General features: G+C 42.7%; 1 protein-coding gene across 11 annotated transcripts in view; it reads left to right on the top strand.

Moving 5' to 3' along the window:
• The window catches only part of LOC137321142 (putative cytochrome P450 120), a 122,356-nt gene that overhangs the window by 44,082 nt on the left and 56,980 nt on the right, over positions 1-21,294 (top strand). For 10 of the 11 annotated variants that reach the window (XR_010962722.1, XR_010962720.1, XR_010962721.1 and 7 more), the window contains 2 exons: positions 7,071-7,210; positions 11,887-12,010. Coding sequence is in view for 8 of the 11 variants with exons in the window: in XM_067983381.1 (XP_067839482.1) it covers positions 7,071-7,210; positions 11,887-12,010 (264 nt within the window). In the remaining 3 variants the exon portion in view is untranslated. The remainder of the gene's footprint in view (positions 1-7,070; positions 7,211-11,886; positions 12,011-21,294) is intronic. The other variant, XM_067983380.1, reaches the window with a different exon arrangement.

Below are 21,294 nucleotides of genomic sequence, written 5' to 3'. Positions count from 1 at the left end.
CAGCAGCCAATGTGCACAGCAAGATCCCACAAATAATAATGAGATAAATGAAAAGATAATTTGTGGTTTAGTGATGTTAGTTGAGGGATAAATATTGGCCAGGACACAGGAGAGCTCCCCTGCTCTTTTTCGAATAGTACCATAGGATCTTTTATGTCCACCTCAGAGGCCAGATGGGGCCTCGATTTAACGTCTCATCCAAAGGACAGCACCTCCAACAATGCAGCAGAGCATACTCCTATGTCCCAAGAATGTGAACCCTTCTCTCCTGCAGCCACGTGTTGACTTCCTAATCTTCCTCTCCTTAACCTGACCATTGTGTGGGATGGATGGAATCCTGAGAATGCTGCCCACGAGATCTTGTTTTTCAAACTAGTGCCTAACTCAAGTCCCACTGCAAGACTGCAAACTTTTGACTTTGACCACGACTTTTGGCCACTTTGCTTCCTGTTCCAGAAGTTTTTCTGCCCATTCTGTGATGTCCTTCATCCTGTCACTGGGGAGGTAATGTACCATTCAGGACTCCTGGTTACAACTGGAAAAAAAAGGGCTGTTCATACCCTTGCCTATGGAATCTCCCACTACTACCACACTCCTATTCTTGGAGTCTACTTGCCTTTCACCTCACTCCCCCCAAGTTCAAGTTTGCTCCACGGTGCAATGATATTGCTCATGACCACCCTCCTCCAATTGGCTGGCACGAGCCACATCATATTTGTCCAGCACTATGTATCTATTGGATAATTTCAGTAACTTGGGACTCATAGGGGCTGGGGACCATCTCCCTCTGATGTGCCGTTGCTATTGTTATGTAGGCAAATACAGCAACAAATAAGTTCAGCGCATGTGGAGTCAGGTGACATGTAGCAGAATGGATAGCAAGTTGACTACAAAACAGAAAACCGAGCAGGGGCTAAGGGCAGTTACTCAGACTGGCAAAAGGTGGGAAGTGGCATTCCACATGGATCAATGCTGGGACCACTATTGTTCACAATTTACATTAACGATTTGGATTTGGGAATTGGAAGTACAATTTCAAAATTAGCGGATGACACCAAATTGGGGGGTGTAGTTAATACAAAGGAATGCAAGAGGACATTAATAAACTTGCAGAATGGGCGTGTAATTGGCAAATTAATTTCAATATAGATAAATGTGAGGTGGTACATTTTGGTAAGAAGAATAAGTAGGCCACATACTGCTTGAATATTAAGAATCTAAACGGGATAGAGGAGTAAAGGGATCTAGGGGTACATATACACAAATCACAAAGTAGCAATGCAGGTTAATAATGTCATTTTAAAAAAAAAAGGCAAATCAAGCATTGGGGTTCATTTCTAGAGGGATAGAATTGAAAAGCAGAGAAGTTATGTTAAACTTGTGTAGAACTTTGGTTAGATAGCACTTGGAATACTGTGCACAGTTCTGTTATCCATACTATAGAAAGGATATAGAGGCATTAGAGAAGATGCAAAAAAGATTCACAAGGATGATGCCAGAACTGAGAGGATGTACTTTATCAGGAAAGGCTGAACAGGCTGGGGCTCTTTTCTCTAGAAAAGAGAAGGCTGAGGGGTGACCTGAATGAGGTCTTTAAGATAATGAAATGATTTGATAGGATAGATGTAGAGAAAATGTTTCCACTTGTGGGTGAGTCTAAATCTAGAGGTCATAAATATAAAATAGTCGCTAATAAATCCAATAAGGAATTCAGGAGAAACTTCTTTACCCAAAGAGTGGTAAGAATGTGGAACTCGCGACTGCAAGGAGTAGTTGAGGCAAATAGCATAGATACATTTAAGGGGAAGCTAGATAAGCACATGGGGGAGAAAGGAATAGAAGGGTATTCTGCTAGGGTTAGATGACATAGGGAGGGAGGAGGCTCGTGTAGAGCATAAATGCCAGCGTAGACCAGTTGAGCTACATCAAGACTACAGCACGGAAACAGGCCATTCAATGGCCTGTTTCCGTGCTGTAGTCTCGATGTAACTCAATGTAAGACAAATGACCAGCTAATCTGTTTCTGCTTGAGGGTGGAATGGAAGCCAGGACACCAGCAGGAGTGCCTGCTTGTCTTTCAGTAGCTCCATGGGATCTTTTACGTAACCTGAATCAGTAGAAAGGGCCTCTATTTAACATCTTATCTTTAAGACAGCACCTCCAGCAATGCAGCATTCCTTCAGTACTGCACTGAAGTAAAAACCTAGATTATCTTGTCAAGTTGCAATAAGAGTTCTACCAACTGAGCCAAGCTGTTACTTGATTAAGCTTGCTCTTCTTTTTCTATTCAGATGTGTTGGATGCAAGAGCCTCAAAATTGATAGTGTTGCCACATCCATCTCTCAGTAGAAGTAAAACTGGGTTTCACATGCATCTCCTTTCCAATTTTGCAAAGCTGCCACCTAAAACAACTTGTACTTAAATAGCATCTTTAATGAAGGAAAACATCATAAGGTGCTTTTAAAGAGGATGGAATTGAATAGATGAAAGTTAGAATAGATGGCCAAAAGCTTGGTCAAAGAATGGTTTTGAAAAGGGGGAGGGAAGTAGAAAGACAGAAGTGTTTGGGAAGGGAGTTCCACAAGTAAACGCACGATGGCTGAAGGCCATGTCGCACGCTGTGGAGAGGAGGGCAGGGGGTTTGTAGCAGGCGAGTCAGAGGCTAGAGAGGGTTGTAGAGGTAGGCCAGGGTAAGGCCATGGAGAGTCTTTTAGATGGGGATGAGGATTTTAACTTTGTTTGGGGACAGGGACCTAGTATAGGCCATTGAAGATGGGGTGATGGGTGAATAGAGCAGGATGCGGGCGGCAGTGTTTTGGGCGATTTAGAGCTTATTCAGGATGAATGTCTGGAGGTCGATAAGGAGGGGCTTTGAATTGGCATCAGGGCAAACATGGGCAAGGAAACCTCCTGCTGATTACCACCTACCGTCCTCCCTCAGCTGATGAATCAGTCCTCCTCCATGTTGAGCACCACTTGGAGGAAGCACTGAGGGTAGCAAGGGCACAAAATGTACTCTGGGTGGGGGACTTCAATGTCCATCACCAAGAGTAGCTCGGTAGCACCACTACTGACCGAGCTGGCCGAGTCCTGAAGGACATAACTGCGAAACTGGGCCTGCGGCAGGTGGTGAGCGAACCAACACGAGGGAAAAACTTACTTGACCTTGTCCTCACCAATCTCCCTGTCGCAAATGCATCTGTCCATGACAGTATTGGTAGGAGTGACCACCGCACAGTCCTCGTGGAGATGAAGTCCCGTCTTCGCACTGAGGACACCATCCAACGTGTTGTGTGGCACTACCACCGTGCTAAATGGGATAGATTCAGAACGGATCTAGCAGCTCAAAATTGGGCATCCATGAGGCGCTGTGGGCCATCAGCAGCAGCAGAATTGTATTCCAGCACAATCTGTAACCTCATGGCCTGGCATATTCCTCACTCTACCATTACCAACAAGCCAGGGGATCAACCCTGGTTCAATGAGGAGTGTAGAAGAGCATGCCAGGAGCAGCATCAGGCGTACCTAAAAATGAGGTACCAACCTGGTGAAGCTACAACTCAGGACTACATGCATGCTAAACAGCGGAAGCAACATGCTATAGACAGAGCTAAGCGATTCCACAACCAACGGATCAGATCAAAGCTCTGCAGTCCTGCCACATCCAGTCGTGAATGGTGGTGGACAATTAAACAACTAACGGGAGGAGGAGGCTCTGCAAACATCCCCATTCTCAATGATGGCGGAGTCCAGCACGTGAGTGCAAAAGACAAGGCTGAAGCGTTTGCAACCATCTTCAGCCAGAAGTGCCGAGTGGATGATCCATCTCAGCCTCCTCCCGATATCCCCACCATCACGGAAGCCAGTCTTCGGCCAATTCGATTCACTCCACGTGATATCAAGAAACGGCTGAGTGCACTGGATACAGCAAAGGCTATGGGCCCCGACAACATCCCAGCTGTAGTGCTGAAGACTTGTGCTCCAGAACGAGCTGCGCCTCTAGCCAAGCTGTTCCAGTCCAGCTACAACACTGGCATCTACCCGACAATGTGGAAAATTGCCCAGGTATGTCCTGTCCACAAAAAGCAGGACAAATCCAATCCGGCCAATTACCGCCCCATCAGTCTACTCTCAATCATCAGCAAAATGATGGAAGGTGTCGTCGACAGTGCTTTCAAGTGGCACTTACTCACCAATAACCTGCTCACCGATGCTCAGTTTGGGTTCCGCCAGGACCACTCGGCTCCAGACCTCATTACAGCCTTGGTCCAAACATGGACAAAAGAGCTGAATTCCAGAGGTGAGGTGAGAGTGACTGCCCTTGACATCAAGGCAGCATTTGACCGAGTGTGGCACCAAGGAGCCCTAGTAAAATTGAAGTCCATGGGAATCGGGGGGAAAACTCTCCAGTGGCTGGAGTCATACCTAGCACAAAGGAAGATGGTAGTGGTTGTTGGAGGCCAATCATCTCAGCCCCAGGACATTGCTGCAGGAGTTCCTCAGGGCAGTGTCCTCGGCCCAACTATCTTCAGCTGCTTCATCAATGACCTTCCCTCCATCATAAGGTCAGAAATGGGGATGTTCGCTGATGACTGTACAGTGTTCAGTTCCATTCGCAACCCCTCAGATAATGAAGCAGTCCGAGCCCGCATGCAGCAAGACCTGGACAACATCCAGGCTTGGGCTCACAAGTGGCAAGTAACATTCGCGCCAGATAAGTGCCAGGCAATGACCATCTCCAACAAGAGAGAGTCTAACCACCTCCCCTTGACATTCAACGGCATTACCATCGCCGAATCCCCCACCATCAACATCCTGGGGGTCACCATTGACCAGAAACTTAACTGGACCAGCCATATAAATACTGTGGCTACGAGAGCAGGTCAGAGGCTGGGTGTTCTGCGGCGAGTGACTCACCTCCTGACTCCCCAAAGCCTTTCCACCATCTACAAGGCACAAGTCAGGAGTGTGATGGAATACTCTCCACTTGCCCGGATGAGTGCAGCTCCAACAACACTCAAGAAGCTCGACACCATCCAAGATAAAGCAGCCCGCTTGATTGGCACCCCATCCATCACCCTAAACATTCACTCCCTTCACCACCGGTGCACTGTGGCTGCAGTGTGTACCATCCACAGGATGCACTGCAGCAACTCGCCAAGGCTTCTTCGACAGCACCTCCCAAACCCGCGACCTCTACCACCTAGAAGGACAAGAGCAGCAGGCACATGGGAACAACACCACCTGCACGTTCCCCTCCAAGTCACACACCATCCCGACTTGGAAATATATCGCCGTTCCTTCATCATCGCTGGGTCAAAATCCTGGAACTCCCTTCCTAACAGCACTGTGGGAGAACCGTCACCACACGGACTGCAGCGGTTCAAGAAGGCGGCTCACCACCACCTTCTCGAGGGCAATTAGGGATGGGCAATAAATGCTGGCCTTGCCAGCGACGCCCACATCCCGTGAACGAATAAAAAAAAAAGTTGAGCAGTGGTAAAGGCATAGCGATAGGTTTCAATGGCAGTGGGAGTGAGGAGGTAAGTGGTCAGTTACAAAGTAAGCTGTCTTGGCGATGGTTAGTATATGAGGTTTGAAGCTGAAGTCTGAGTCAAACGCAAGGCTGAGGTTACCTCCAATCTGGTTCAGTCTGAGTGAGTAGCTGGGGAGGAGGATAGAGTTGGTGACAGGGGAATGTAGTTTTTAACAGGGAACATTAACAGTGGTTTTGGTTTTCTTGATGCCTTTGCAGATGTTGAAAATGCTGTAATTACTGGTTTTGCTGTAGCTTTTGGTTCCGAATAACTGTTAGCTTAAAAACACTTTCACCTTTTTGGCACCGTTGTATTTGCCTTGTAATTACTTATTAGAAGTAAATATAAAAATCCCCCACAAAACGTTTGTTTCAATTTCTATTTGCCCTCACATAATTTATTCATTATCCAGAACTAATTGACAACTGCTGTAATGGCTGCGTTGTAACCTGAGATTATAATCAAACTGATAAAATAATAACTTGCCAGATATTATCTTGGTATAATAATGAAGTCAGAAAACCAAACAAGAAGATTATGTCTTGTAGCTAAAAATAACAGAGCTGCCAAGTTTACAGAGCAGAAATCATTCTCAACTACTACATTTTATTTATTCAGTGTGCTTGAGTGAGTTGTTTAATAATCTTGTTCTTGGGATGTGTGCAACATTGGCAAGGCCAGTATTTATTACCCATCCCTAGTTAGCCTGAGGGCATTAAGAATCAACTACATAATGTGGGACAGGAGTTGCATGTATGCCAGAATCCAGGTAGGGGTGGCAGGTTCCCTTCCTTGAAGGAGATGAATGAACCAGTTGGGTTTTATGACAATCCAGTGACTTACATGGTCATTTTAGTGCCTCTGGATGTTTGTCTACGTTAAAGCAAGTTGTTGTTGTTGGACATATATCGCCATTCCTTCATCGTCACTTGATCGATATCCTGTAATTCCTGACCTAACTCCATTATGGGAGCAACATCACCACAAGGACTGCAGTGGTTCAAGTCGGCCCACCACCACCTTCACAGGGCAACTAGAGATGGGCAATCAATATGACCTTTCCAGTGTTGACCACATCCTGAAAACACATTTTAAAAAATGTAAGTCAGGAGGGGATACAATCTACTTCTCAATTCAAAGTCACTTAAATCAAATTATATGATACTATTTATTCAGCATTAAATGCCCAACTTGTTACATTATTTACATTGCTAAATTCAAATCATTGAATGACTCCAATTTTTTTTAGCATAGAAGATGACTTTGAATTATCAGCAGTGGACTGTATTTGTAAAATTACTTCCTATATGTGCATCACCTGATATTCTTAATCATAAAAAAAGGTGGAATTTTCACAGGGCTTCTCCCAATCTCCTGGCAGAAGATTGGCGGATACCCCGAGAAACAGATTTTTGCCAAAGTTAAGGCAGGAGATCAGAGAACCCCCGCAGATATTTTACCTCAAGATGTTTTAAATGCACTGCTCATTCTATTGTTGAGTTTTGATCGCTTTTTAAACTCTTATTCCACCAGCAGTGAACCTGTTGCTATTTATTCTCTGTTCAAACGTTTGGCTACGGAACTGGTGCTGGCAATTTTTCTTAATGTTGATGCAGAGGAATCTGCAGCACTCTCCAAACAGATTACTCAGCTTTCAACACAGCACTGGCATGGTAAGGCTTCAATTCAGCTGAACGGGAAAAGGTAGCAACTATGAAATCATAGAATCGAAGAATGTTCCGACACAGAAACAGGCCACTTGGCCCATGAATTCTGCACTGAAGTTTTTTTTAAAAAGGGGAACCACCTAGTCTGATCGCATTCTCCTCCTCACTACTCAAGTCCTTTAATATCTAATCTCACTCTCCTGCTCATTCTTCATGCCCAGTAATTTCCCACCTCGTCTAATCCCATTCTCCGGTACATTCCCCACACCCTTTAATATTCCTGCTTTTAAATCTACTATCTAGTTTCCCTTTAAAAGAATTTATGTATTCTGCTTCAACAAAGGTTTCTTGGCAAAGAATTACACATTCTAACCACCCTCTAATCTCCCCTTTTTTTTGGGTGTAATGAACGAAAGAACTTGCATTTATACAGCTTCTGTCACAACCTCAGGGCGTCCCAAAGCACTTTACAGCCAATTATGTACTTCTGAAGTGTCGTCACTGTAGTAATATAGGGAAACGCACAACAAGGCCCCACAAACAGCAATGAGATAAATGACAAGATAACCTGTTTTAGTGATGCTGGTTGAAGGATAAATGTTGGCCAGGATTCTGGGAAAACTCCCCTACTCTTCTTCCAATAGTGCCCTGGGATCTTTTACATTCACCTGAGGTCAGACAGAACCTCCGACAGTTTAATGTCTCAACTGAAAGACGGCACCTCCGACTGTACATCACTCCCTCAGCACTGCACTGGTGTCAGCCTGGATTATGTGCTCATGTTCCAGAGTAGGGCGTGAACCCACGACCTTTCTGACTCAGACAAGAATGCTACAACTGGCATCTTAAAATTGTGACCTCTCATTACTGTCTTTCTGAACAGTGGAGCAATCTCTTACTATCCATAACCTTTCATAATCTTAAACCTCTGAGCTCTAGTGAAAAAAGCCTTAAACTCTTAAGTCCTTCTTCATACCTATAAGGCCTCATCCCTGGTAATATGCTGGTAAATCTATGCTGTACCTTTCCCATTGCTTTTATATCCTTCCTATAATGGGGGCCCCAAACTGTACACCATATTCCCAACTGCAGTATAACTAAGGTCTTGTATAAGTTCAACATTACCTCTGAGCTTATTTTCTATGCTGCTAGATACAAAACCAAGGATTCCATTTGCCTTGACCTACCTGCACTGCTACCTTTTAATGCCCTGTGTACCTGCACACCAAGATCCCTCTGCTCCATTTATAATCTTACTATTTAAGGTTTATTTACTGCTCCTATTCTTATGTCCGAATTGTATTACTTCACATTTTTTCACATTGAACTGCATCTGCCACTTTTCTGCCTATCCTGCTAGCCTATCTATGTCCTCTTCAACCTTTCATAATCTCTGTCCAAATTTGCCACCAATGTGGCTTCATTGTCAAATTTTGATATTGTTTCCTCAATTGCTATGTCCAGATCTTTTTGTATGTAATTAAAAAAAATAAAAGAACAGATTCAACACCGACTCTTGTGGAACTCCACTCACCACACCCCCCTCACTTTAAAAGGCTTCCGCTTTCTGCCCTACGACCATTATCTCGCTCTCTCTGTGTGGCTCCATTCCCCTTAATTCCACGTTCCATTATCTTTGCCACAAATCTCTTGTGTTGCACTTTATTGCATGAATATAAACCACGTCCAATGCATTTTTTTCTAATTTACCCTCTTTTTCTCTTCAAAGAATTATGAAATCCATGCTGATTAGCCTTGATCAGTTCATGTTTTGCTATGTGTTCAGTAATTCATCTAGAAGACTGTTTTCCTCCCCCCGCCCCCCAACCCCTGCATCGTACCTGATTTCGGAATCTGGAATATTTATCCTTTGGTCGCCACCAGTTCTGGTATTTCCCATCCAAGTATGGACAGGCTTATTCTGATGTTGTCATGACATTGTAAGGTACATTTAAAGTGCTGTGCGCAGTTCTGTAACAGAACTGAGAGGTTGTAACTACCAGGAAAGGCTGAACAGGCTGGGGCTCTTTTCTCGAGAAAAGAGAAGGCTAAGGGGTGACCTAATAATAGAGGTCTTTAACATTTTGAAAGGGTTTGATAGGGTAGACATGGAGAAGATGTTTCCACTTGTGGGGAGTCCAAAACTAGGGGCCATAAATATAAGATAGTCACCAATAGATCCAATAAGGAATTCAGGAGAAACTTCTTTACCCAGAGAGTGGTTAGGATGTGGCACTTGCTACCACATGGATTAGTTGAGGCGAATAGTATAGATGTTTTTAAGGGGAAGCTACATGAGGGAGAAAGGAATAGAAGAATATGCTGATAGGGTGAGATGAGGCTCGTGTGGACCATAAACACCGGCATGGACCAGTTGGAGTGAATGGCCTGTTTCCCTGCTGTAAATTCTATGTAATTTATTTCCTAGCTTTACTGCAATAGCAGCACAAGGCACAAGGATAGGACATTGCTTTGGTGGGTGGAAATGCAAGTGTGATTGAATACACCTCCACACCACTACAAAATGTAATTTAGAAAAATTAAATTGACCTCTTCAGCTGCCTCTAACAATTACTACCACCCATCCTCCCGCCCTGGGCCAGAGGAAGTACCCCAACAAACTCATTGGACGCCAACATAATTATTCTAATGAGGCTGACGCCAGAAAATCTGCTAGGGTTAATGTTGGTGCAAATGGGCAAGAGGAAGTCCTGCTCGTCCACAGATGTCATTTGATTCTGCCGAAACAGAATATCCCACCGTGGTCATTTATCAGTTGATTTCCTGGCTGATCCCAGTCTCTTTTTGAATTAGTTCCTCTCCAGTCCCCTGGCACGTACAATAATCCTTTCCACAGATTTCTGGAAAATTATAGTCCGAGCCTTCCCTATTTTTTCTTCTAGTTTCTCTCGTGGTCCTTGATGTAAACCATGCCCTGGTTATTTGTCCATCTTCAGTTTGAGTAATTTCTTTAGTCCCATTTCTCTTTGAACGATAACCTTCACTAACATTTCCACACCCACCTCTGGTGGTTCTACAATCCCAATATCACTCCCTCTGAAAGCTGAGGCAAACTACTTAATTAGTATCTCTGCTATTCCCTCATTCTCCATTATAAGCTTGCCTCTGTTTTTTCACTGCTTTATCTTGCCTGTTCTCTTACCACTAATGTGCCTAGTGAAAGCCTTTTGTTTTTGAACCATTCTAAGGCGAGCAGAGGGTTGTCCTGTTCTCCTGGCCAACATTCTCCCTCACCCATCATCATAAACAGATTATCTGGTCATTAATTCATTTGCTGTTTGTGAGACCTCGCTGTGTGTGAATTGGCTGCTGTGTTTCCTACATTATAACAGTGCCTACATTTCAAAAGTACTTAATTGGCTGTAAAGTGCTTTGGGTTGTCTTGAGGATGTGAAAGGTGCTATATAACTACAAGTCCTTTTTTATATAAAAGCAAATTATTTTCTTTAAGTATTTTTTAGTTTTAAATTGCTTCTAATCTCCATATTCATCCATGGAACCCCAGCCTTTGATATACTCCCTTCATTCCAACTGGAATATATTTGATCTGTGCCCTTTCAATCATCTGTTTAAATTGTTGATCTACAGTTGTGCTTGCCAGTTTTTCTTTCCATTGAATCTGGGCATGGTCCTTTTTAACTAACTGTAATGTGCTTTTTTTCTGTTATGCCTGTCTTTTGTTTTTCCTTACATTGAGCCTAATTATATTGTGGCCAACATCTCCCTAATGTTCCCCTACTTTTAGGTTACCTACTCTGCACAGTGTTGAATGAGATGTCAGAGTAGATTGACTTTACTCAACAGATTCCTAAAGTCCTACCTTTCTTTCCCTTTCCTTCCTTTTCTATGTGGATTAATCTTTGGTGTAAGGGAACTAATGTTGGGGCCTACAGTGACATGATAGTTTGCCAGAGAATTCAGAGTAAATCGTCAACTCATTGAGAGATGACCAGCCTTTAGTTTGCACTTTCAAACATTACCTGCCAGCTTATCAGAAAATGGTCCAGACTCAAAATCAGCTACAAGCAGAGATAATGGTAGAGAGAGACCATACCAGGATGCTGCTGCTTATCCTGTGCTCTTGGTCAGCTTAATAAAGTGTTACAACAGCTTGAAACATTCTGCAGATGGCTGGTGAATGATATTCACAGCAAGGGAGTTCAGGTGTCATTTCCAGAATTCTAGTGACAGAAAACATACAAAAATAATGGAGATAACAAAAATTAATTTGATCTTCAGACACTCTGCATCATCGGCGTAAGTGGGTGTTTACGTTGTAATCGAATACACATGTTTCATTTCACTTGTAGCTTGATGGAGTGGCATTGAGCGAGGCGGTGAGCAGATTGGTAAGCGAGGAACACTGGAATACTGAGTGGGAGCAAGGGTAAAGCCAGCTGGGGCCTTTGCTTTGGGATGTGTGGGAAGACTGAGCAGTGTCCGACCCGGCGAGTTAGTGCAGGGGGGAAAAAAAAACAGATGCAGTGGAAATTTGCAACAATTCTGTGTGAGACTGAGTCACAGGAATGCAACTTGGTGACGGTGGTATTTTGAGCAGTGCGATCGGGCAAGTTAATAATTATTAGGCACAATCATTAGGTGCAGTTGAAATTTCTTTCTTTCTCATTGCATAGCTGGGTTTAATATTATTTGATTTATAGGACTGATCTCTGCTCCTGTGAACGTGAAAGTGTCGGTGTGGTCCTCTGGATTTTCTCAGGCTCTGGAAGCGAAACAAAAGTTACTTAAAATCATCAGTGAGCATCTCAAGAGTGAGGAAGATGGGTGAGCATTGTCGAGATAAAGTTCCTTTAACCATACGAATTTAACTCCCCTCGTATGTTTAAAATCTCGGACTGTCTGGTTGGCATCTCTTGGTACTTGAACTTTACTGCACGACTGTATGGAAGGCCAGAGTTGCTCCATAACTGTTGTGAATCCTGACCAGATTTGGCCCATTGTAATCATGTGCGTGCAGGGGGGATGTGCTTCCTAAAGAAAATATTTGTTGGGCAGTTTATCCTGTGTTGTTTCTATGCACCCTCAGTTGCATCTAGTGGTAGTCTCAGAGGAATGGGGACAGATGGACTGCCAACCCCCCCCACCCCCAGAGTCTCTGCTGTGCGCTTTTTTGGTGATGGGGAAATTTGCATTGTGGAGTTTATTTTTTTTTCCTTGACTGTAAAACAAAATCAAGCACTCACAATTAAAAGAAATCCATATTAAAAGTCCACATAGGGCAACAACCCAACCTCGCAAGACCCCTCTTTATGCCAGTAAAACACTCAATATTTCCCTGAACTGGTCAACCAAGGGACGTCATTATACTACCTTGACCCTACCCCACCGTAAGCTTTTGACTCCCATCCCTCCACAAGTTCCATGTAACGGAACTGTACAATGACTTCTCAAGACGTACATATGTATTTGTTTCTCTGAATTTAAAAAATTTTATTAAACAACCAACCATTAAAAGCCAAGTCTCCATTCAAGCAGTAGAGGGATAATGGCAAAAGAACCAGAGGGTTGATGAGAATTTTTTTTACGCAGTGAGTTATGATCTGCAGTGCACTGCCTGAAAGGATGGTGAAAGCAGATTCAGTAGTAACTTTCAAAGGGGAATTGGATATATACTTGACAAGGAAAGATTTGCAGGTCTAGAGGGGAAAAAAACAGGGGAGTGGGATTAATTGGATAGCTTTTTCAAAGAGCTTGCACAGGCATGATGGGCCTAGTGGCCTCCTTTTGTGCTGTAAGATTCCATGATTTTGATTTTCTGAGCCTCATCTGCAGGCCATACATTTTGGGAAATGTTTGAAAGATCAAGGGCAGTGCGCCTACGATTTCCTATCTGCACGGTTATAAGCAACCTCCCTGCCAGTAGTGCAAGCTTGGAAAATCAGCCTCATAATATCTAGCACAAGTAATGAATACTATGGGTTTGATACATAGGATAAAAGTAATGAATATTAAAATATTAAACTATATCTGACCAGGTCTGGACTTCTGAATCTTTTCTATATGTGGCTTGAGACTTGGCGAGTTGAAATGTACATGTGTAACATCAGTTTAAAGGTGCTTGCATCTGCTTAGAACTCTGCTATCCGTTCTACCTCCTGAAGACATAGTCAAGATTGACTGTATCATGTAACTCTCCGAAAAAGCCCACTAGTGGAGAGTATAATAATCATGGGAGATTTCAACTACCCCCAAATAAACTGGCAAGAAAAGGTAGGGAAAGGAGAAAAGGAATGGAGTTTTTACAGTATATATCATAGAATCATAGAAAATTTACAGCACAGAAGGAGGCCATTTGGCCCATCGTGTCCACGCCGGCCAAAAATGAGCCACCCAGCCTAACCCCACTTTCCAGCACTTGGCCTGTAGCCTTGTAGGTTATGGTGAACATCCAGGTACTTTTTAAATGAGTTGAGGGTTTCTGCTTCTAATACCCTTTCAGACCCCCACCACCCTCTGGTTAAAAAAAATTTCCTCTGCTCTCCTCTAATCCTTCTACCAATCACTTTAAATCTATGCCCCCTTGGTTATTGACCTCTCTGCTAAGGCAAATAGGTCCTTCCTATCCAATCTATCTAGGCCCCTCATAATTTTGTACACCTCAATTAAATCACACCTCAGCCTCCCCTGCTCCAACGAGAACAACCCCAGCCTATCCAATCTTTCCGCATAGCTAAAATTCTCCAGTCCTGGCAACATCCTTGTAAATCTCCTCTGTACCCTCTCTACCCTCCTGTAATGAGGTGACCAGAACTGTACACCGTACTCAAGCTGTGGCCTAGCTAGCGTTTTATGCAGTTCCAGCATAACCTCCCTGTTCTTATATTCTATGCCTCTGCTAATAAAGGAAAGTATTCCATATGCCTTCTTAAGCTCCTTATCTACCTGTCCTGTTACCTTAGGGATCTGTGGACATGCACTCCAAGATCCCTCACTTCCTCTACACTTTTCAGTATCCTCTCATTTATTGTGTACTCCCTTGCCTTGTTTGCCCTCTCCAAATACATTACCTCACACTTCTCCAGATTGAATTCCATTTGCCACTTTTCTGCCCACCTGACCAGTCCATTGATATCTTCCTGCAGTCTACAGCTTACCTATCAATCACTATTTTTATATCATCTGCAAACTCCTTAATCATGCCCCCGACATTTAAGTCCAAATCATTAATATATATCACAAAAAGCAAGGGACCTAGTACTGAGCCCTGCGGAACTCCATTGGAAACAGCCTTCCAGTCACAAAAATACCCGTCGACCATTACCCTTTGCTTCCTGCCACTGAGCCAATTTTGGATCTAATTTGCCACTCTCCGTTGGATCCCATGGGCTTGTACTTTTTTGACCAGTTTGCCATGTGGGACCTTGTCAAAAGCCTTGCTAAAATCCATGTAGACTACATCAAATGCACTACCCTCATCAACCCTCCTTGTTATCTCCCCAGAAAATTCAATCAAGTTATCAGACACGACCGAACCTTAACAAATCCATGCTGACTGTCCTTGATTACTCCGTGCCTTTCTAAGTGATGGTTTATCCTGTCCCTCAGAATTGATTCCAATGATTTGCCCACCACCGAGGTTAGACTGACTGGCCTCTAATTACTTGGTCTATCCCTCGCTCCCTTTTTAAACAAGTCCTCCGATCCTCCAGCACCATGCCTGTATCCAGTGAGGATTGGAAAATGATGGTCAGAGCCTGCGCTATTTCCTCCTTTGCTTCTTTTAGCAGCCTAGGCTACATTTCATCCGGCCCTGGTGATTTATCTACTTTCAAAGATGCTAATGCCCTTAATACTTACCCTCTCACTATGTTTATCCCATCCAATATTTCACACTCCTCCTCCTTAACTACAGTGTCTGCGTCGTCCCTCTCTTTTGTGAAGACAGATGCAAAGTATTCATTTAAGAACCATACCAACATCTTCCGCCTCCACACATAGGTTACCTTTTTGGTCTCTAATAGGCCCTACTCTTTCCTTAGTTATCCTCTTGCTCATAATGTATTTATAAAACATCTTTGGGTTTTCCTTGATTTTAATTGCCAATAGTATTCATTCCAACCTCTTCTTTCCTAATTTCCCTTTTAATATCACCCCTGCGCTTCTTATACTCCTCTAGGCTTTCTGTAGTAATGAGTTCTCTGTGTCTGACATAAGCTTTCCTTTTCTGCCTTATCTTATCCTTATGTGCTCCTTGACATCCGGGGGCTCTAGATTTGGCAGCCCCACCCTGTTTCTTTGTGGGAACATGTTTACTGTGCACCCCTTGAATCGTCCCCTTGAACACCTTCCACTGCTCTGACATTGATTTACCTTCAAGTAGCTGTTTCCAGTCCACTTTTGCTAAATCACTTCTCAGCTTAGTAAAATTGACCTTGCCCCAATTCAGAACTTTAACTCCTGTTCTATCATTGTCCTTTTCCATATCTATGCTTAAACTAACTGTGATGTGGAGATGCCGGTGATGGACTGGGGTTGACAGTTGTAAACAATTTTACAACACCAAGTTATAGTCCAGCAATTTTATTTTAAATTCACAAGCTTTCGGAGGCTTCCTCCTTCCTCAGGTGAACGTTTCCAACAACGTTCACCTGAGGAAGGAGGAAGCCTCTGAAAGCTTGTGAATTTAAAATAAAATTGCTGGACTATAACTTGGTGTTGTAAAATTGTAAACTAACTGAATTATGATCACTGCCACCAAAATGCTCTCCCACTGATGCTCCTTCCACTTGCCCTGCCTCATTTCCTAAAACTAAATCCAGAACTGCCCCCTCTCATGTTGGGCTTGCTAAGTACTGTCTTAAATTGCATTCAGGAGAACTTTTTAAAAGAATTTTGCACCCTCTACCCTTCAGACTGTTTGTATCCCAGTTAATATTAGGGTAGTTGAAATCCCCTACTGTTACTGCCCTACTGTTTTTGCACTTCTCAGAAATTTGCCTACTTATTTGTTCTTCCATCTCCCTCTGACTGGGGGTCTATAGTACACGTCCAGTAGTTTGACTTCCCCTTTTTTTGTTCCATAGCTCAACCCATATGGCATCATTTGATGATCCTTCTAACATTTCATCCCTCCTCACAGCTGTAATTGTTTCTTTAACCAAAATTGCCACCTCCCCCCTCCTTTTTTATCCCCTTCTCTATCTCGTCTGAAAACCCTGTAACCAGGAACGTTGAGCTGCCATTCCTGCCCCTGTAAGTCATGTTTCTGTAACAGCTAAGATATCATACTGCCACGTGTCTATCTGTGCCCTCAGCTTTTCTGCCTTATTCACTATACTCCTTGCATTGAGGTATATACCTTTAAGCACTGCCAAACTCCCCGGCTGTTTATTTTGTAACCTTTGTTTCTTCTGCCTTCCTAAGTCACCTACTAATTTTCTGCCTTCTCTCTCCAGTTCTGATTCTGTCTCATCTGAATCTACACTCACATTCCCATCCCCCTGCCAAGCTAGTTTTAAACCCTTCCCAACAGCACCAGCAAATCTCCCTGCAAGGGTTCTGGCCCTGTTGAGGTGCAACCCATCCGGCTTGTACAGGTCCCACCTCTCCCAGAACCTGTCCCAATGCCTCAGGAATCTAAAGCCCTCCCTCCTGCACTATCTCTCCAGCCACGCATTCATCTGCTCTATCCTCCTATTTCTACATTCACTAGCACGTGGCACCGGGAATGTACAAGTCTCCTTTCTTACACAGAATGTGAGAAGCCCAACAAGAGAGGAATCACTGCTGGATCTAGTAATGGGAAATGAACCAGAACAGATAAGAGAAATGTGGGGGAACATCTAGGCAATAGCGATCATAACATAAGGTTTAAAATAATGATTGAGAAGGACAAAAATAAGACAAAGGCCAAAATAATAGATTGGAAAAACGCTAATTTTGAGGGGTTAAGAATGGAACTATGGAAGGTAAACTGGAAAAAAAATGTTGACATACAAAGAAATAGAACAGCAGTAGGTAATATTTTAAATGGTGATCAGTAGAGTTCAGGAGAAATATATTCCTCTAAAAAGCAAGAACAAACTAGCCAATAATGAAACTCCATGGATGAATAATGACATAAGGGTAAAATTGAAACTAAAGAAAAAGGCATACTCTAAGTACATCGACAATAAAGGACAGGGTGACAAAAGGTAATATAAAGAGGTTAGGAAAGAAGTCAGAAAAACAATTAGGAAAGCAAAGAGGAACTATGAGATTAAATTATGAAGCAATATTAAAAAGAAATAGTATAAAGTATTCTACAGACTCATAAATAACAAAAGAAAAATCAGAATTTCGATAGGGCCACTAAGGGATGCACATGATAAACTCACGGGTGACAATAGCAAAATGGCAGGAATATTGAGTAGTTACTTTGCCTCCATATTTACCAGGGAGTCCAGCAAGGTGGGCAGGACATTAGAAGAAGAGATCAAAAAAGATAATAAAACATTTAAGATAGAAAGGGGGGAGATAATTAATAAACTAATCAAACTGAGGGAGGATAAAACCCCTGGATGGATTGCATCCATGAATATTAAAAGAAGTTAGGGAGGAGATAGCAGAGGCACTGTTACTTATATATAAAAATTCACTAGAAAATGGAATAGTGCCAGAGGACTGGCAGACAGCTAATGTTATTCCTGTATTTAAAAAAGGAGATAGAACAAGTCCAGGGAACTATAGACCAATTAGTTTAACGTTGGTGGTAGGAAAGATAATGGAATCTTTACTTAAAGATGTAATTGAAAGACATCTAGAGAACAAAAATATAATAAAGAATAGTCAGCACGGATTTCAGAAGGGAAAGTAATGCTTGACCAACCTTATTGAATTCTTTTGAAGAAGCAACAGAAAGAGTAGACAAGGGTAATGCAGTAGATGTAATATATTTGGATTTTCAAATGACCTTCGATAAGGTACCGCATTGTAGACTATTGGCTAAGGTCAGAGCATGTGGAGTCAGGGGACAGGTAGCAGAATGGATAGCAAGTTGGCTCCAAAACAGAAAGAGAGTATGGGTTAAGGGTAGCTACTCAGACTGGCAAAAGGTGGGACATGGTGTTCCACAGGGATCGTTGCTGGGATCACTGTCGTTCTCAATTTAAATTAATGATTTGGATTTGGGAATTGGAAGTACAATTTCAAAATTAGCGAACGACACCAAATTGTGGGATGTAGTTAATACAAAGGAAGAATCCGTCAAAATGCAAGAGGACTTTAATAAACTTGCAGAATAGGCAAATGAATTTCAGCATAGATAAGTGTGAGGTGGTGTATTTTGGTAGCAAGAATAAGGAGGCCTCATACTGCTTGGATAATAAGTCTAAACGGGCTAGAGGACCGAAGGGGTACAGATACACAAATCACTAAAAGTGATGACATAGGTTAATAAGGCCATTTAAAAAATGGCAAATCAAGCACAGAGGTCATTTCTAGAGGGATAGAATTGAAAAGAAAAGCTATATTAAACTTGTATTGAACCTTGGTTAGACCACACTTGGAGTACTGTGCACAGTTCTGATCTTCATATCATAGAAAGGGTTTCGAGACATTGGAGAGGATGCAAAAAAGATTCACAAGGATGGTACCAGAACTGAGAAGATATACTTATCAGGAAAGGCTGAACAGGCTGGGGCTCTTTTCTCCAGAAAAGAGAAGGCTGAGGGGTGACCTGATAGAGGTCTTTAAGATAATGAAAGGGTTTGATAGGGTAGACATAGAGAAAATGTTTCCACTTGTGGGGGGAGTCCAAAATTGGAGGTCATAAATATAAAATAATCGCTAATAAATCCAGGAATTCAGGAGAAACTTTACCCAGAGAGTGGTAAGAATGTGGAATGCGCTACCACAAGGAGTAGTTGAGGCAAATAGCAAAGATGCATTTAAGGGGAAGCGAGATAAGCACATGAGGGAGAAAGGAATAGAAGGGTATCCTGATGGGGTTAGATGAAGTACGGTGGGAGGAAGGAGGCCCGTGTGGAGCATAAACACCGGCATAGACCAGTTGGGGCGAATGGCCTTTTTCTTTACTGTAGATTCATTGTAATAGCTCATCCACCTAAGGATTTTGTTACTATTCTGAGGGAATGGTGAAAAGACCAGTGGCACTTGCTGGGGTTGGTGCAGTATTGGTGCCAAGGGTGCCTTCCAGCTGTTGCTGTGCAGCACTCATTACTTTTGAATGGAGCGTGTGAAGATATGCAGCCAAAGCGCACTCTTATCAGGGGAGGCTGTTGGCCTGAGTTCTAACATCCTTCCTCTGATAGCCTTTCCTATAAGAACATCTGCTCGTGGCTACCATTGATCTATCCGAGAACAGACCACTGCACAACAATGAGGTCGGACAAACCTTCCCTTACAGTTCTCTTTTAAAAACTGTCCAACTCTGACTGCGGGACTTCTTGGAAATTAGACTCAGCATTTGTCCAACCAGTTTGGATTGAATTTCCTACGTTGCTCTGTCCCTGGATGGCCAGGGTTTCCACTGCAGCCATCTTTACCAATCCTCTTCCAAAGTAAGGTACATGCACTGCTGACTGTAGGTCTGGGGGGAAGGTACTGGCACCTGGGATAAGAAAACTTCTGTTGCAACCTGACCTGCCTGCCACTCCATTTCGCTGTTGAACATCCCCTCATTCCATCCTCTTTCCCCCCCCCCCCCTCCACTTACAAAGATAGAGAGCAGTTAGTGTAATATGCTGAATTTCCCACATTTTCTGAGTTAGCTTGAACCCATCCTTATGATAGGAATATTAAATTGGCATTACCATTAAACATCCCCATTCTCTTTTGATTATAACCTGGATTCACTGCTCCCCTTTTTTTTGAGCATGTAACCAAAACGTTGCCTGTCTGAATCAATAATGACTACACACCATGGTCTTTAATTTGTATCAAATAATTAAAGATTGAAATTTTACCAGTGCTATGTAAATAATGGCTGTAGCATGTGTATCCCTAAGTGGCATAGTAACAAGAGGCAGTATTTGAACTGTTTAGGCTTAATTAATTGAGGCAGATAGTCCACACTGGTATCCAGTCTGTACCTTTTGACCCTTCCTTGCACCCCTCAAGTGACTCCAAGAAAAGGTGGATTTAAGTTCATTGAGGGACTACGCTCAGCAACAGATTTGAACTGTTCTGGACAAACTATTTCACCTTGTCCAGAATAATAGAACCAGAGAACTTGGCCTGCGCTTGAAGGGGGGTAAATTCAAAACTAATCTGCAAAAACAATGGGGCCAGAAATTGCGCAGAGTGGCATGGCAATGCTCACTGTAGTTCCTCCAAATTAAATTAACGAAGATACTTACTGCGGGCTCTGTGACGTCGAATTGCTTTATTTCGAACTTTTAAAAAATTGTATGCTATCAACCCAGCCTCTGAGCAGCGTGAGTTAACGTGCATGGAACAATCTGTGAGAATAGAAGAATAGCCCACAAAACCTGTCAGGAAGAGAAATCAAGCCCATAGATTCAGGCTGTATTGCTCAAGCAGACTTCATTCATTTAAAGTTAGTATTCTGGATGTCATTGTAAATAAAAATTTTAATTTTTTTATATAAAAAGCCAAAGAAATAATTGAATTAAATTAAAGAGACAGAAGGGAAAAATAAAGAATATTTAATTTTTTTTTAATGACCAGAAACTTTTAAAATACGGAGCAATATGAGACTCCACACTTTAAAAAATTTAATTTTTAGTTGTTTGGCAGACATTAAGACTAAGCGGGCTTTTATAACTTAGATTAGACCTGGTATTTTTAAGCGTATCTGTTTGGTGGCGTAATTAGTTACTTTCCAGCTGGGCAGATGAGCAAGTTGCCACTTTTGCAATGATTTCTCTGATTGCAGCGTGCGATGGCCCTTTAATTTTAAGCCGTCAAATCGCTGGTGAACCAATAGGAACAAGTTTATGATTTCCACATTTTAGTGCACATGTGCAAACGTGGGAACTTGCTCCTTCAATTCGCCACTAAAAACGGAGAGCGCTGTTGAGCACCTCTGTCATTTCAGGAGCAATTTCTGGCCCAATATTTCAGTGAGCGAGTGGTCAATCTATGGA

This window comes from Heptranchias perlo, chromosome 4 (genome assembly GCF_035084215.1).
Source record: "Heptranchias perlo isolate sHepPer1 chromosome 4, sHepPer1.hap1, whole genome shotgun sequence".
In the NCBI taxonomy this organism is placed as follows: Eukaryota; Metazoa; Chordata; class Chondrichthyes; order Hexanchiformes; family Hexanchidae; genus Heptranchias; species Heptranchias perlo.
The sequence above is the reverse complement of the archived record's forward strand: the minus strand, read 5'-3'. Positions and strand labels throughout refer to the sequence as shown.